This window comes from Sturnira hondurensis, unplaced genomic scaffold (assembly GCF_014824575.4).
Source record: "Sturnira hondurensis isolate 20B ecotype Veracruz unplaced genomic scaffold, ASM1482457v3 Scaffold0000780, whole genome shotgun sequence".
NCBI lineage: Eukaryota > Metazoa > Chordata > Mammalia > Chiroptera > Phyllostomidae > Sturnira > Sturnira hondurensis.
Genome location: NW_028073411.1, coordinates 15,996,117 through 16,011,653, shown reverse-complemented (window position 1 = coordinate 16,011,653; position 15,537 = coordinate 15,996,117). Strand labels below are relative to the sequence as shown.

The window sequence follows — 15,537 nt, the reverse complement described above, 5'->3', positions numbered from 1 at the left end:
CGTGTGAGCCTGAGGTTGAGGGCAGGCCCGAGCCAGGTGGGGGCAATGGGGTGGGAGTGTGGTGGGAAGCTTTGAGAGGAGGTGGTGGGAACTTATGGGAAGAGAGTGGGCGGGGCTGGCCCAGGAGTCCGGGTTTGGGTGAAGGGGGATTGAGGAGGCCTGTGGTGTGGTGGGCTGGGCTGGGGAGACATTTCAGAGGGGACGAAAGCGCGGGGGGGGCGCAGATGAATGGGCATGGCCAAGGGCAGGGTGCATGGGAAACCCAGAGCTCCGGGAGAAGGAGGGGGAAGAGGCGAGGGAGGAGCAGCTGGCAGCTGATGGGGCCTGGGTGTCAGGAAAGGGGCAGGGTCCCCAGGCAGCAGGGGGCAGGGAGGCTGTCTGGGCAACCACACACATTCCTGCCTGAGGTCCAGGCCGTCCCCCGCCCTGCATATTCCCCGCAGGCCTGGGCACCCAGCCACATGGGGTGCCTCCCGTCTTCCAGGCGGGCTCCTCACAAGGACTCGCCTGCACACCTGCCTCCCATCACCCCTTGGCAGGTGTGCCCTGGTACTCAGCACGTGGGGGATCTCAGGTGCTCGCAGCTGGCTCCCCTGCCCAGCTGGACCCCCACTCTGCCTCCATCCCAGGGTGCACCTGGCTGCTCAGACATGCCCCAGGGGGCTACAGAGGGGCAGTGCCGAGGGCTGGGTTCAGAACCCCTTTTTCCCACCTGTGTAATCTGGGACAAGTGACTGAGCCTGCGTCATCCTCCCCTGCTAAATCGGGCAGTGCCGCTGCTCCGAGGGGCGGCGGTGTGGGGGCCGGGTGAGGCCCCAGGCTGGAAGCCACCAGCACCGCACTGGGCAGAGGAGCTGCGGTGACCCCCGCTGCCCAGATGCTGGGTCTCCGACACCCACACTCAGGGCCTTCCTTCCATGCTGGAGTCTACTGGGTGCTAGTCAGGCTCCCGCAGCAGCCAGAGTCCCCTCTAGGAGACAGTCCCCTGCACGCCCAGCCTTGGGAGGGGCCCCAGCAGGTGCTGGGGCTCATGGTCACTCCTCTGTCCCTGTTCTTTTCCAGTGGCTGAAGCAAATAGAGGTAACCGAGGCGGCCCTGACCCAGAAGATGCTGGACCTGGAGAAAGAAAAGGTAAGAGGCTTGACCCCAGAGGGAGGGGTCTGACGGAGCCTGGGGACTCGCCCCTCCACCTCCCAGAAGGTCAGCAACTGCTTTCATGTTATTCATTTGTGGGTGTTTCCACTGCTTTGGCCTTGGTGTCACTCTGCGTAACTATTTACCAACCTTCCACTTTGTTATTCACTTACCATATATTTTGGGAGTCTCCGTTATCCTTGCCTGGTTTAGGGGTTCAGTACCAAGTAGGCAGGGCCCCTGCTGCAAGCCCATGTGGCCGTTTGCTCTCGAGTGACAGCCACATGCCACGTGACATCAGGAGAGGCATGTGGTGATATGGAGACGCTTGGCCCAGTGGCTCTGGAGGCATGGAGACAGGCCTCTGATCTGCACTGTGCCTTACAGGCCACGATGGCCCACTGGAGCCCAGGAGAGACACACGGGACCTTAGCTTCCTCACCGACAAGTGGGGTTCCAGCCTCCACCGGGCTGGGCTGCCGGGCAGAGGGACCCCAGGGACGCAGCCGGGTTTGCACAGTGCTGGGCTCCCTGCGGATGGCTATTCACCAAGCATCTGTGGGCGGGCGCACAGGGCAGGGTGCCAGCTCACCCAGGCTGGGCGTCAGGAGAGAGTTGCAGAACCCTCAGGGGCCTTTTGGATTTTCTCAGTAGTCGTGAGAGGCTGGGACAGGGCGGCAGGAACAGCTCAAGCCTGGAGCGGTGTGCGGTGTGGAGCAAGCCCTGGGCCCGGATACTGGGGCTGGTCGTTTAGTCCTGCCTGTCACTAGGCAGCTGGGCATCCGGGCAAGGCCCTGGTCCTCTCGGATCCTCTGTCTCCTCATCTAGGAAATCAAGCAGCTGCCATATATGAGCTCCAGCCCCGAATCCCTGATAACTCACACTGGAAAGAGATTTGCGACCTGGAGAGACAGTGCTTAGGGGACCAAGAGTGTGACTTGGAGGGTGGGGCGGGACCTAGGGTAGTGACCCTAATCAGCACATGGGTGATGTGGGGGACGTCATTTGGGGGGTAGAAAGAGCTGCAACTGGGAACTGATGCAATGGTCTCCAGGAGCCACCAGGCGGCAGAAAGAGGAATAAGAAGGATTCTTGAGATCTGGGCTTGGGAACCGGATTAGGGGGCCCTCCCTGCAGGCAGAGCCCATGAGAAAGGAAGCCGAGAGTGGGGGCAGGTTCGATCCAGGTTCTGGGGCCCATGAGGCTCGGCAAGGGGCTCCCACAGGGAGTTGGCAGGGCACACCGCCCGCCCCTTCTCACCCGAGGCTCCCGTGCCCAACAGGGGAAGGCCGTCACTGTGGCGGAGGGGGCAGGTGGCTCTGAAGAGCCACACCGGGCTGGTTCTCGTGCCGCTCTTGACCTGGGGCACCTCCCCTTTCCCAGGCGCTGTTCAGCCGGCAGAAGGGCTACCTGGAGGAGGAGCTGGACTACAGGAAGCAGGCCCTGGACCAGGCCTACCAGGTGGGACCCGTGTGGGCGGGTGCTCGGGCCTTGTGGACAGCACAGCAGAGGCCGCCTTGTCCTTCGGGGCTGACGCTGCGTTTAGGGTCCTCGCCTGCGCCGCGTGGGAGCCACGAAAACGCCACCTTCCCGGGGCGACGGGCATGACCGTGCAGATAAATTGTCGGTTTCCAAATCACTCATGATTTTCAAAAACAGACTGATTAGACATGCTTGTTCCATTCTGGTAATCGTTTCAGATGAATGGAAAAAACCCTGTCTTTCTTATGTTTGTTTATACTTAAATATTCATTCATGTTTAAAACCTCTAAGCAAGTGCTCCTACCGATAGGAAGGAGGGACGGCTCCAGGAGGCCACGGAGCTGAAGCGATGGTGAGGCCGCTGGCCATCAGAACAAAAATTATTTTGCAGTCTTCTGCAATATTGTATTTTTTGGCACACATTTCATGGGTGACACAGCTTTAAGGACACTCAAATTCCGGAGACAAATTCTTTCCTGGGGTGGGGGTGGGAGGATGCGGTGGCGGGCCTGTCCAGGATGTCCCCGCAGTGGCGAGGATTCGGAGTTCGGTGCCACCCCGTGTGGGAAGGAGCAGGGCTGTCTACGAAGCCCGGGACCAGTCTCTGCCCAGATCCCTTGCAGATAAAAGCATTTGCGGCCAATGATGGGGAAACATTCATACCCCATTTCTGGGAGCATCTCTGGGGAGACAGAGCAGTCTCCAGGGGTCCGAGGCTTAGCCCAGACAGGAGGTCTGGGGCGTGAGGCTGGACACTGCGAGTGACCCTTGGCCCTTGTGTCCAGGCTCTGAGGCCTGAGTGGCCCCAGGAGATCCAGAGGTCAGAACGGACTGCCCCTCCCGAACATGTGGCCTCTTCCCTCCCAGTCTTACCTCTGGGCAGACCGCGGTAGAACAGCGTTTAAGGGCTATTTAAAAACGGAAACAGGCTTGGCCTCCTCTCGCCTTCTCACACGGTTGTGGTTTTTTCCTGATTTCGTGCATTCTGACCCTTTTACAAATGCCCCCCCGCCTTCCCAACCTTGCACCCCATGCCCTTTCTATCACGTAGCCCCTACCTTCACCTAGAATTTCCCCAGAAGTCCGAGAAGTGGGATTTCAAAAGACATTACTGGAACTTCAGGCCAAAAAAAGTGGGGTGGGGAATGCAACTCACTGAGTTTGGAAAACTTGGAAGGACTGTCGGGTCCTCGATATGCTGCAGGGTGGGCTGAGCTGAAGAGGGACGTTAGCAAGCAGTCTGCCGAGGCCACTGGGTCTGGGGCCCTGTTCCCAAGGGACACCTCCTCAGACACCTGTTTCCCAGTTGGAAACCTTGGTGTGCGTCCTCTGTAGTATGGGTACCCCGAGCAGAGGGCCCCAGGGATCTTAGAGGCCTGGTCCTGCCAGGGAGGTCCCTCTGCATGCTGCTGTATCCTCACCCACAGACGGTGCCGGGGCCTGAGGAGGCGGGGCTTCAGGCCCGGGGTGGGACTGGCGCTCCCATGCAGCACTGGCCTGATCTCACCTGCAGGGCGGTGCAGGTTCCAGGGGGTGGCAGTGCCACGCGCCAGGTGGGAGAGCGCCCAGCAGGGGCACACCTGCGTTCCTTAGTCACCGAGCTGAGGGAGACGGGGTGGGCCCACAGTGGAGCTTCTGGACCTGGGTGCTGGGGTCCTGGCTGGCAGGTGGTGACACAGGGATCCCCAAGTGGCTGGAACACTGAACAGGAGGTGTTGAGCCAGTGGGCTCAGGCAGACTCCTGCTCTGCGTGCGGCCCACATGGGGTCCCTCTGTGCACCAGGGAATGGACTCCCACTGGCTAACTTCCCCAGGTGACGGCTGGGGCAAGGGGAAGGGGGAGGGGGTAGTGCCTGTGGGTGGATGTCGGCCCTGGCTGGTGGGCCCAGAGCTCCTGCAGGGAGTTAGCTCAACCTGTGACACCCGAGGTGGCTGCAGGAGCAGTGGGCACACGGTGGCAGAGGGCCACCTACACTGACCCCCCCCCCCCCGGGTCTCAAACCCACTCTGGCCCGAACTGAGGCCTCTCTGTGCCATCCTGGGACAGGGGCTGTCCTATAGCGAGGGACGTAGGCAGGGCGAGGGGGGCGGAGAAGAAACTTCTCTCTTTCGTCACTAGACATCCTGAGAGGTGGCTGTATTTGTGTCTTGCTGTGAGGTAGACTAGAAATACCCCTCTGATGGTTAAACTCGGAGCCCCCCGGGTCCTCCAGCTGGTCGTTGAGCTCTGACCTTGGGCCACCCTGCTAGCAAAGGGCGCCTGTCCCCCTCTGGGGGGGGCACAGGGGGCAGTTAGAACACGGCTGCTCTTTGCTTTGGGCTGAAACAGCATCCTCAGTAGCTGGCTGAACACCAACAGTGAGTGAGTTGAGACGGACCCCCTCTCAGCCCCTGTCGTGAAGGGGAGACAAGCTCAGGGAGTGAGTTGGAAGCCAGGGATAAGTGAGGACCAGCCGAACCGCAGTTTAAGGGGCGTGGGTTAGGTTTATCTGTTCTGTTGCCCTTGGATCCAGGAAGCCACATCCTCAGAGATGTGTGCCCAGGATGCCCTCGCCCCCCGTGCTGCGACTGCGGCCGCTCCGCTCGGCCCCGGACGTCCCCTCCACCACCGCCGCCCCCCTCACCCGGGGCAGCCTTCCTGGGCTTCGGGGTCCTGGCTGGGGCACTGGCGGTTCCTGTTACCCTTTGTGACTGTCCCCCGTCTGTGTGCTTTGGGCCGCTCAGAAAATCCAGGAGCTGGAGGCCACGCTGTACAATGCGCTGCAGCAGGAGCCGGGCCAGAGGGCAGACGAGGCGCTGAGCGCGGGCCAGCGGGAGGCCCTGCAGGCCTCCGTGGAGAAGGTGCGCCGGCAGATCCTGCGGCAGAGCCGGGAGTTCGACAGCCAGGTGCTGCGGGAGCGCATGGAGCTGCTGCAGCAGGCCCAGCAGGTGCGGGCGCCCCCCCCCCACCCCCCCGCCGTGGCCACTCCCCTCCTCCACCGCACTGGGCCCCGGTGGCACACCTCGCCTTAGTGTCCAGTGTCCTAGCGCCTGCTGGCCTGCAGAGACATGTGCTGGTACCACAGGCCACTGCAGTGCCTCCTGGGATCCTGTCCCTCTCCTGCCAACCCATTCCCCCAACGCACTGCTTCCTGAAACGAAGCACAGCACCACCCCTCCCCAAAGACCCTCCTGGCTCCCCATTGCCCAGAGGATAGAGTCTGGGTTGCTTGGCCCGACACCCTGAGCCCTCGAGGCCCATGCGGATCTCCACAAACACATTGCCCACTTCTCGTCACACCACTTTGGTCTGTAATTTTCTAACCTCTCTGTGCCTAGCCCTGGTTAAAGCCTGCGTTCCAGGGTGGGGAGACCGGCCAGGGCTGGCACATGGTATAGGAGGGGCTGAGTGGAGCTCACGCCCACACTGTGAGTGGGAGCAGTGATGCCGGGTCCTAGGTGAGGACAGTGAGGATCAGAGAGGGTTGGGTTAGTCTGGGGTGGACGGTGCAGCCACGCCCACCCCCCCACTTCCCCTGTCCCCACTCCCTCCCTGGGTCTGGCTAAATCAAAGCGGGAATTTGGTGCCACTGCAAACCCACCATCCTGCCCAGGGCGCCTCCGAGTCTTGGTCCAGTCTTGATGTCTATGTTCCAAAGAGACCCTGTCTTCAGAGCACGCACTGTATAATTCTATTTCCGTGCACTTCCAGAACAGGCAAAATCGGTCTTAGTGACTGAGGACAGAACAGAGTTCCTCTGGGGGCCCAGGGAGCCTTTGGGATGCTGCAGGGGCCCTTGAGCTTGGTTTGGGGGTGGAGGGGGTGGCGCCGGCCTGTGCACGTGGACCAGTCAGCCGCTGCCCACTGAGCATGCGTGCACCCCGGGGCTCCTGCTCTGCTCCCCGGTAGACCGGGAAGAACCGGGAAGGCTACTTCTCCTGACCCGCAGCCCGATGCGTTTCAGAGAGTCCGGGAGCTGGAGGACAAGCTGGAGATGCAGAGGCGGCACCTGAAGGAGCTGGAGGAAAAGGTGGGTGTCTGGAGCCCGGCTCCCACTGGGTGTGGGTCCATTCTCCCTCGTCTGCTCCTCCTGCCCAAGGTCAGGCCTGTCCCCAGCACCCCTTGTCTGCTCCACTGCCCCGCCCCCAAATCGGCATGTCCGAAACACAAGTAGCTGCTTCATGTCCTTCTCTAGGGAAGAAAAGTGCAGTTTGGGACCCACTTTGTGTGTGTGTGTGTGTGCGTGTGTCCTTTTTTTCCACAAAAGGAGATGAGGTGACCCTCTTTTCTGAGCAATAAACCAGCCACAGACATCGGTTTCCTCCCAGGGACTCGCTCACCTTCAGTGACCTCGATCTGCCAAAGCCAGTTGTGTGTCCCTGGAAGTCCCCTCCCTCCCAGATAGAAGCCAGGCTGGCCTGTCCCCCATGTGTCCACACTGCTACCATTTTGTGGGAGAGGAAACTGAGCCTGAGGAAGGTTCAGAGACTCGTCCGTCGTCCCACAGCTGGGAAGGGGCAGCCTGGTCTCTGGATATGTCGCACGCAGCCCCCTTGCCGGTCCCCCTGCCATGCCATTGGTCAGGACCACACGTGGGTGGCTTCTTGGTCCCCATGCCACCAATCCCGTGCTCACAGATTCCTTAGGACAGGGACCAGCTGGTAGGCCTCTCCGTCCGAGACGAAGAGGGGGTGTCACCAAGTACCGCAGCGTGAATAACTCACGAGTAGAGAAAAAGCCCATCACTGTGCGTGTCATGGTGCAGTGGTGAGTGGGCAGTGAAGGGCTGCAGGGTCAGTGTGGGACAACGTGTCCCCCGAGGCAACCCAGGCTGAATCCTAGAGGGTGATGTGTGGTCACCTCAGGAGGAAGGAGGGAGGGCACACACGGCCCAATGTCTGAGGCGGGTCTCGTGAGCGCAGAAGCGACCGGACTGAGCAGCGCCACCCCCAGAGGGCCGGGTCCAGTGCTCTGCAGATATGAGGCGCCAGCCTGCCCTGTCCCGGCAGGGGACGAGCACGTGCCCACAGCGCAGGGGTGGCCCCAGCTTTGGAAGCTGCCTCTTTCCACTCTAGGGCAGCTTAGATCGCCTTCTGGCGGAGGCATGTCACCTGGGGCCTCGGGCCTCTAGGACTGCACAGCCCGGGGCGTCCTCAGGAGGGCAGCAGAGAGCCATGGCGGGAGGGGTCCTGGGGGTGGGGCCCCCTGTGGGGATTCCAGTTCACATCTGCCAGATACCCTCACTCCCAAACCTTCCAGGTTTGAGGACCCAAGGGATCTCCAGTGTAATTTAATTTGAGAATTGCTTGGAGAAACCTGGCTTTGCAGACAGACGTGCCCAGCCCCCTCCCCTGGCTTTGCCCCGGGTGGGCTCTGAGGCCCCGGGGCCTCACCCCTCAGCTCCCACCTGTGAAGGGCGGCTTCTTGCTTCCTCTCCAAGGGCGGTGCTGAGAGCTGAATGGGTTCAGTGAGGTTAAAGGAGATTGAGGTTGTGCACCTCCAAGGCCAAGGCCCAGACCAGGTGGCCCCCAGCGTGGATTCCCCTGTTGCCTCGCCAGTATCACCCGTTTGTGCAAAATGGGCCACTGAGCAAAATATGACAGGAAAGGCTAAAGCACAACACAGTTGTTCTCGCTGACTGAAATTTTAGGATCAGGAGGGCTAAACCCTGAGCAGGGAGAACATCTGGGAAATGCTTGACCCCTCTGTGTGGCTCCTTTTACTCTTCTCTCCAAGCAAGCGTTTGTGGGTGGGCCTGTCCCCTCTCGTCACAGACAGGAGCCCCCGAGGCACCAGAGCGCACGGGCTCCTGGTTAGGCCTGTGGTGCGCTCAGAGACGGGTGTGAGTCCCTGTCATTTCGCCATGGGCCCAGCTGGCCCCCATTGTCAGGGATCAGCGATCCTTTCCCTGCCACACCCCCCGTGGCCTTGGCCAGTCCTTCCCCCTCCTGGGCCTCAGTTTCCCCATGTAGAGGGTGAAGAGCAAGGTCGTTCCTTTGGCTGCCCCCAGCTGTCACTGCCAGTGGTTGCCAAACTTGTTTCAGAGTTGGCTGTCTGTTTGCATTTCAACCTTTTCAGTAAATATTATTGGGAAGCTATTACCTTCTCTTTGGGGAAAAAAACCCCCACAAGAATTATTTTTAAAAGTTGCAGGTGATGAGGAGGCATGTCACCTAATGAGAGGCAATTCCTTTTGGACAAAGCAAGTCATGAATAAGTTAAGGGAAAAAACCCTGCTCCCAACTGACCTGTATAATCCTTCCTTCCTTTAAGGTCATTTTTTCTCTGCCATTTTTTCTTTTTAAGAAAAAGTTTCAAACAGTGTTGCCCTCAGGAGAGGGAGCCCTGGGAGGGCTGGAGTCAGGCAGGTGGGACTGGGGACCGGTGACTTGCAATGGAATCTGTCACACCCTTGGGTGGGGGCCGCCAAGGCCACCGACAGGCCTGGCTGTCACATGAACTCCCCGGCTGGTCCCAGCCCCGCCAAGCGCTGGTCCCTGGCGTAAAGGTCCCCCATCCGAATAGGCAGATGTTTGGGGTTGGCCCACGGCCCCATGGTGACTTTCCCAGGTGACACCAGACCCTGAACCCCCGTGCTTCCCATCCCTCCTCCCAAACCTAATCCCAGTGTTGAAGTTCTTATAAAATGCTGTCTCTGAATTCCAAACCACATAGCTTACATCTTTTTTCCTTTTCTTTCTTTTTTGCCTCATTTTCTTTTGGTCTTATTTTATAGTTTTTGTTCCTTTTTTTGTTTTTCTCACTAGCATTCATTCTGTGGCCTTGATGACGCCCATGAGCCAGGAACTCGGGTTGGTATCTTTCCCTTTCAGATAAAAATGACAGCTTTTTACAAAGGAGCATGCCTCCTGGTGTGGTCAGCGCCATTCCTGGGGGGGGGGCGTGGGAGGCTGGGCCCCTCTGGCTGGGGCGTCTGGGGTCCCTGGCGGGTTCCAGACCACAGGTGGGGGTGGGGAGGACCCTGTGGGAGCACATTGTGAAGAAGAACCAACAATGCCGCCTGTAGCCCCCCTTTTGTATTTCATCCTGAGAAGGGGATCTGTGGTTCTTCCCTGAGGTTCTTCCCACATTGGCTTCAGCTCCTGGGGTGCCTTATTGCCATGGGGTCCACACCAGAGTGGGCTTCCGGCAGGGTTGGGGTCTGTGTCCAGGAGGCCTGTGTAGAGATCCCTAGCCCTTCCCCCACCCTCTGCCCCGCCCTCAGCCTGGTTGTGATGCCCACCCTGCCCCAGGGACTACAAGGGGTGCCCCCGGGGAGCTGGCCTGCTCTGGTTCCTGGGCCTAAGCATCTCACTCCCAGCTCACCTCTGTCATCAGGCCCACCCCCATTTCCCCTGTTCTGAGCCCCCACCTTGGGGCAGGGGTCTGCCAGGCCCCCCAGTGTCTAGAGCCCCACCTCCCAGTGCAGCCCAGAATGAGAACTGAGTGAGCTCTGGGGGGTGCCCGAAGCATCTGGGAGCCCCTGGAGCCCCGGGCTGAGTCCTGATGCTGTGTCCCCGCCTGATGTCCTCGCACATGCCCTGAACTTGACCCCTGCCCTCACAGGCTCTGCCTGGTAGCGTCTGGGCCCCATGCCTAGGTCAGCGCTTGAACCCAGTGGGACAGGGTTGCTGTCCGTTCAGTGTTTGTGCAGTGACAAGGGACGATGCCAGGCGTCATCAAACTGGGGGTGGGAGCGGGGGGCTGGAGCCCTGGACACAGGGGGCGCCCCTCAGGGGGCTCAGCTGGCAGGCCCAGCTCAGCAGTCCGGGCAGGTGGGGGCAGGTGAGCCAGGGGCCCCTCCCACCATTCTAACCCTTGGTTCTTGTGATCTATCAAATCGTTTTTCACCCCACAGGATGGAAAAAGAGCGTGTGGAATAAACTGAGTCCCTGTGGCAACCCCAGCCCCACTAAAACCAAATTCAACAGCAAAACAAGCTACTCCAAGCGCAGAGCCCGAAACCAGAACTCACAAGAACTTGACTGTGGCACGAAGGGGAGGCCTTCGGGTCGAAGGTGGGTCCTGCCCGGCCGAGCCCCAGGCTCTCCGCAGCAGCCAAGGGGGACTTGTCAAGCTCAGGGCCACACCAGAGTCCCCGCTGAGGTACCTTCCTGAGCGTGAGGGGCAGAGACCCGAATACCAGGAAACTAAGTGCAATTAGCAGAAGTCGAACAATGGGCAGCGACCACACTCTCTGGGGACGGCCGTGTCCCTGCGCTGTGCACCTCCCCTGGCCAAGGTGCGCGTGCCCGGCGGGGCGCAGACTGTGTACATATGTCTGTGAGCTGTGCCCTGTGCATCCAGAGTGACTTACAAGTGCCCCTGTGGCCCAAACCAAAGTCCAGCCCCAGTCCCCAAAGCCTCCAGATCTGCGTGCAGTGAACTTAGCAGCTGATGGCCAGAGCAGGGGGTGCGGTGGGGGGCTGGAGCCTCACCCTCTGCGGAGGGTGGACCTCAGGGAACTTAGATGTCCAAGGGGAAAGCCACGGGTTCTGTCATTGTCATGGCATGACCTGGAGCAACTCCCAGAGTGTGACAGTGCCTGGCGCTGTGTGGAGTGAGGTGGGCACAGCCCCGACTCGGCCACACCGGGGCTGCTTCGCATCTTGGTTTTCATTTGCAAGAGGCTGCTGAGGAAGAGACGATGGGATGTGGCATGATCCCCGGAGGGTCTGTCATCCCTGGAGGGTCTGTGGCCTGAGATCAGGTCCCTCTCTGATGTCCTCGGTGAAGAAGGCCACCCTCCCTGACCTCGGGAGACCGGCCTCTGAATCCAGCCTCCCAGGAGACAGGACAGAGGGGCGACGAGGAGGCAGGGCGCCGTCTGGTGAGAGCGGAGTCCAGGCAGGAACCCTGGAGAGGTTGCTTTCAGTGTTGTAACTATGGTTCTCCTAGGGCAGGTGGGTGGGCATTTCCAGAAGAAGGTACCTGCTCACGGGTCTGTCGCTTCCCACACTTCTGGAAGGGAGACTTTGGGAGTCAGATCAGACCCAGCGAACCAGAAGGCAGTGAGGGTGAGGGGAAGGACAGCGCGTCTGTGTTGGATGAGGCGGCTGAAGACCAGGAAGGGCGGGTCCCAAGGACAAAGTCCCTGTTCTGTGCCTGGTGGCCTGCGAGAGCAATCTTTGAGAGCAGCTGGTGAGAAGAACCATGGAGAAAACTAACATGACTGGAGTTCAGGCCTCGGAAGGAGTCAGCGGGCGAGGGAGCCCGGCAGTAGAGCTGCGAGCTCTCGGAAGGGAGAACCTGAGGATGGGGAACGATGTGTGAATGGGCACAGAAAGGGTGTGCCGGGCAGACGGGGAGGGGTGTGCCAACCAAACCGAAGGACTGGGGGCTCGGAGCGGACGCACCAGGACAGCTGAGAGACGACCCTTCTCTTCTGCAATCTAAACCCAAAGCACTCGCTATACCAGCCCCTAGGACTTGCCAACATTTAGTGGCCAAATGTGAATGAGCCGATGCCAAGCCCTCCAGGTGGGGGGGGGGGCACACAACGAGGGAAGATGACAAAAGCGATTCTGCTTTCTCTGGGGCCAAGGAAACGGGAGACACCGCTTTGCTGACTCAGCAGGCAGACACCAGGAGGCACGTCACGGTGTCTGGGAAGCGGTTCCCATGGCCCCGGTGTCCCCACCCTCCCCGCTGCTGGAGTATGCAGCAGCGTGGTCCTCATGTCCTCCTGTGTCCATCCTNCTGAGAGCAGCTGGTGAGAAGAACCATGGAGAAAACTAACATGACTGGAATTCAGGCCGCGGAAGGAGTCAGCGGGCGAGGGAGCCCGGGAGTAGAGCCGCGAGCTCTCAGAAGGGAGAACCCGAGGATGGGGAACGATGTGTGAATGGGCACAGAAAGGGTGTGCCGGGCAGACGGGGAGGGGTGTGCCAACCAAACCGAAGGACTGGGGGCTCGGATCGGACACACCAGGACAGCTGAGAGACGACCCTTCTCTTCTGCAATCTAAACCCAAAGCACTCGCTATACCAGCCCCTAGGACTTGCCAACATTTAGTGGCCAAATGTGAATGAGCCGATGCCAAGCCCTCCAGGTGCGGGGGGGGGGGGTCGGGGGGAGCACACAGCGAGGGAAGATGACAAAAGCGATTCTGCTTTCTCTGGGGCCAAGGAAACGGGAGACACCGCTTTGCTGACTCAGCAGGCAGACACCTGGAGGCACGTCACGGTGTCTGGGAAGCGGTTCCCATGGCCCCGGTGTCCCCACCCTCCCCGCTGCTGGAGTATGCAGCAGCGTGGTCCTCATGTCCTCCTGTGTCCATCCTTCTGTCTGCTCGCCCGCACACACAATATAGCTGGAATGGTGTGGACTTGAAGTCAGACCCATCCGGGTCCCCCCAGCCTGACACCTCCCTGCTGTGGACGCCGCAGAGTACTGGCCACTCTGAGTCTTTGGCTGCGGGGTGGGGGGCCGTCCCCCTGTGGCGCCTCACCAGAGGACCTCTTTGGGCGCAACTCTAGGCAAACCTGAGGGTCTCCTCAGCCCCGGCAGGAGACACAGCAGGTGCACCCGCGGCTCCCTCGGTGGGAGGGGTCCTCAGAGGGACCATACAGCCCACCAGGACCAGGGGCCGCTCCCTGAGACAGCGCAGGTGCGAGGGCGTGGGGCTCCTGCAGGCAGGTGCGGGAGCTGCCCTGGCTGAGAAGACCGAAGTCCCCAACAGGAGCCAACATTTCTCGTGACAGTCGCGGACATCGCTTCCCAGGGCCCCCGCCAGGGACAGGCCCGATTCCAAGGGCCTTCTTCTCAGGGCAGCTCCGAGCTCTGGCAGCCGAGGCCCTCCTGGCCCAGGTGAGGTGCGCCCCCTGGGGGTTGTGGTGGTGGTTGCCTAGTAATGCAGCCAGTGGTCATGCATGTGCGTGCATGTGTGTGTGTGGTTTCCTGGGAAGCAGAGCTACAAGGTCAGCTGAACCCACGGTCACTTTCTCACGCAGAAAGGAGAGGGTTGGGTCTACCCTCCCCCACCCCGCTCCTCCTTGCAGATCCCCTGGGGGGTGAGAAGAGCGCCCTGTGGGGTTCCTGGCACGGGTCGTCAGCATGCAGCTAGCACTCGTGGAGTGGCGTCTGCACCCTCACACCTGGCCAGCTCGGCCAGCGAGGAGCCGGGGGGTGGAGGGCAGAGTCAGGCAGCCCATCGAGGGGGCAGTGGTGGCTGGGAGACACGGCGCCTCAGCTCGAGCCAGCTCCTCTCTAAGCAAGCTCCTGGTCTGTCTTCATCCTGCCGTCCTGCAGGCTGAGGGTCTCGGGGCCTGTGGCTCCTGGTCGCCCCTCCGCTCCCTCCTGGAACCGGTGTGTGACCTGTAGGAATCCCGCCTGTTTGTTTTGTTTGCCGTCCCACATTCAACCAGATCCTGCTAGAGGCCTGTCAAAGAGGCTCCCCGTCCTGGAGGTTGCCTCAGAACCCTTGGGGGCTTCTGTGGACCCCAAACTATGCGCCCCCATTCTAGCCCTGCGGTGGGGTGCCGCTGTAGCCCCTCCCTCTGTCCTGCTGCCATCTGTCTGGGGCTGTTACATTTTGACGGGAGCTCCCGATGCGCTGCTCTCCATAGCTGTCCTTCCTGTAACTACCCTCTGCCTCCCCCGGGGGCAGGGTCCCGTCCCACCAGGCAGCTGGTTGACAGTCCAGGGTGGGCCACACCTCTTCCCGGCTCCCTCAGCTGCAGAGGGTTCATTCCAACAACTGATGAGGCTTCTGCCTTTTACCTGCAGGTGGGGTGCGAGGGGTGGGGCGGGGGAGTGGAGAGGACGTGCCTTCCCTCAGGCTGCCCCTCTAAGAAAGAGCCAGAACACCTGCTTCTCTGGGGTCACGCCCACTCTCCGAATTCAGCTGTCCATCACGCCTTCCGCTCCAGGAAGCCCCCGGACTGGTTCCCTCCAGTCTTTACCTCTCAGGTTTTGGGGTCAGACTCACATTTGAACCCTTCCCATCTTGGGGCTGGGACAAGCCACCCACCACTACCCAGAGCCTCTCAGTTCCTTCATCTGTGAAATGGGTATGCTGATGCCGACCTCTGAGGGTCACCGGGGAGTGGGGTGAGGTGGGTGGGACCCGCCTCGTGAGGGGAAGTTCCCCGATGAGTGTGCCGCACGTGAAGAGCTGGCACAGGCCTCATTCCTCACGGGTGTCAACGTGCGCTTCGCTGCTGAGACCCCGTAGCTCGCTGATGGGCCTGCCTGGCACTCCTTTTTACCTCCCTGGATGCAGTGTTAGGCCTTTAATGCCAAGTGCCTTCCGGCGACACTGTCTCGCTTTGGGTGAGTGCTGGCACGCTGGCCTGCAACCCGAGAGGCCCTCATTCACATTGCATGACGTTTGTGCCCGAGAAACCCGAGCCCCCACTCATAAATAATCCACCTCTTCTTGCCCCCCCCCCCCACAAGGGGCACTTTCCTGCACAATCTGGAGGCAGCGCACCCACGGCGAAACCTCCCGAGAGTCGGTGCCGCGAATTCACCCAGTCGTGTGAAGTCTTGACCCGTGAACCATGCGGGGATGGAGCCCCCTGCCACAGGACACTCCGAGAGGACGTTCAGCTACGTTGTCAGAGCGCCCAGCAGTGACGGGTTTGACGTCATGAACGTGGACCTGAAGATCGACACGGCCTGGATCTTCCGGGACGCGGAGGACAGTGATGAGGAGCAGGGATGTCTCCCGGAGGCAGCCGCTGGGACAAGCCCAGATGTGGACACAGGGATGCTCAGGAAGCAGCTGGAGTCCTCTGAGCAGAAGCTGCTGGCCGCTGTGGACAAGTACGTGAGGTCGGAGTCTGGGCTCAGGAGCAGGTAAGTAGGCGGCTTGGCCCGCTCTGCGTACTTCCAGAATCCTGGGGCGTCAGGCCCGTGTTGGAAGGGGAGTTACTCGTGTCTGCGGCCGAGGGCAGGGACTCTCCACCTCACATGACCTGCCCGCCCTGGTTCCTTCT

The 15,537-nt window shown here is 60.7% G+C and overlaps 2 protein-coding genes across 3 annotated transcripts in view; both read left to right on the top strand.

The window, feature by feature from the left end:
- Window positions 1-11,468, top strand: part of JAKMIP1 (janus kinase and microtubule interacting protein 1) — a 90,504-nt gene extending 79,036 nt beyond the window's left edge. For both annotated transcript variants that reach the window (XM_037046100.1, XM_037046111.1), the window contains exons 17-22: window positions 1,063-1,131; window positions 2,518-2,595; window positions 5,341-5,544; window positions 6,561-6,626; window positions 9,364-9,408; window positions 10,455-11,468. In XM_037046100.1, coding sequence (XP_036901995.1) covers window positions 1,063-1,131; window positions 2,518-2,595; window positions 5,341-5,544; window positions 6,561-6,626; window positions 9,364-9,408; window positions 10,455-10,484 — 492 coding nt within the window. In that variant the 3' untranslated portion in view covers window positions 10,485-11,468. The remainder of the gene's footprint in view (window positions 1-1,062; window positions 1,132-2,517; window positions 2,596-5,340; window positions 5,545-6,560; window positions 6,627-9,363; window positions 9,409-10,454) is intronic.
- Window positions 11,469-15,024: 3,556 nt separating this feature from the next.
- Window positions 15,025-15,537, top strand: part of CUNH4orf50 (chromosome unknown C4orf50 homolog) — a 36,602-nt gene continuing 36,089 nt past the window's right edge. Inside the window, exon 1 of the mRNA XM_037049909.1 lies at window positions 15,025-15,397. Coding sequence (XP_036905804.1) covers window positions 15,108-15,397 — 290 coding nt within the window. The 5' untranslated portion in view covers window positions 15,025-15,107. The remainder of the gene's footprint in view (window positions 15,398-15,537) is intronic.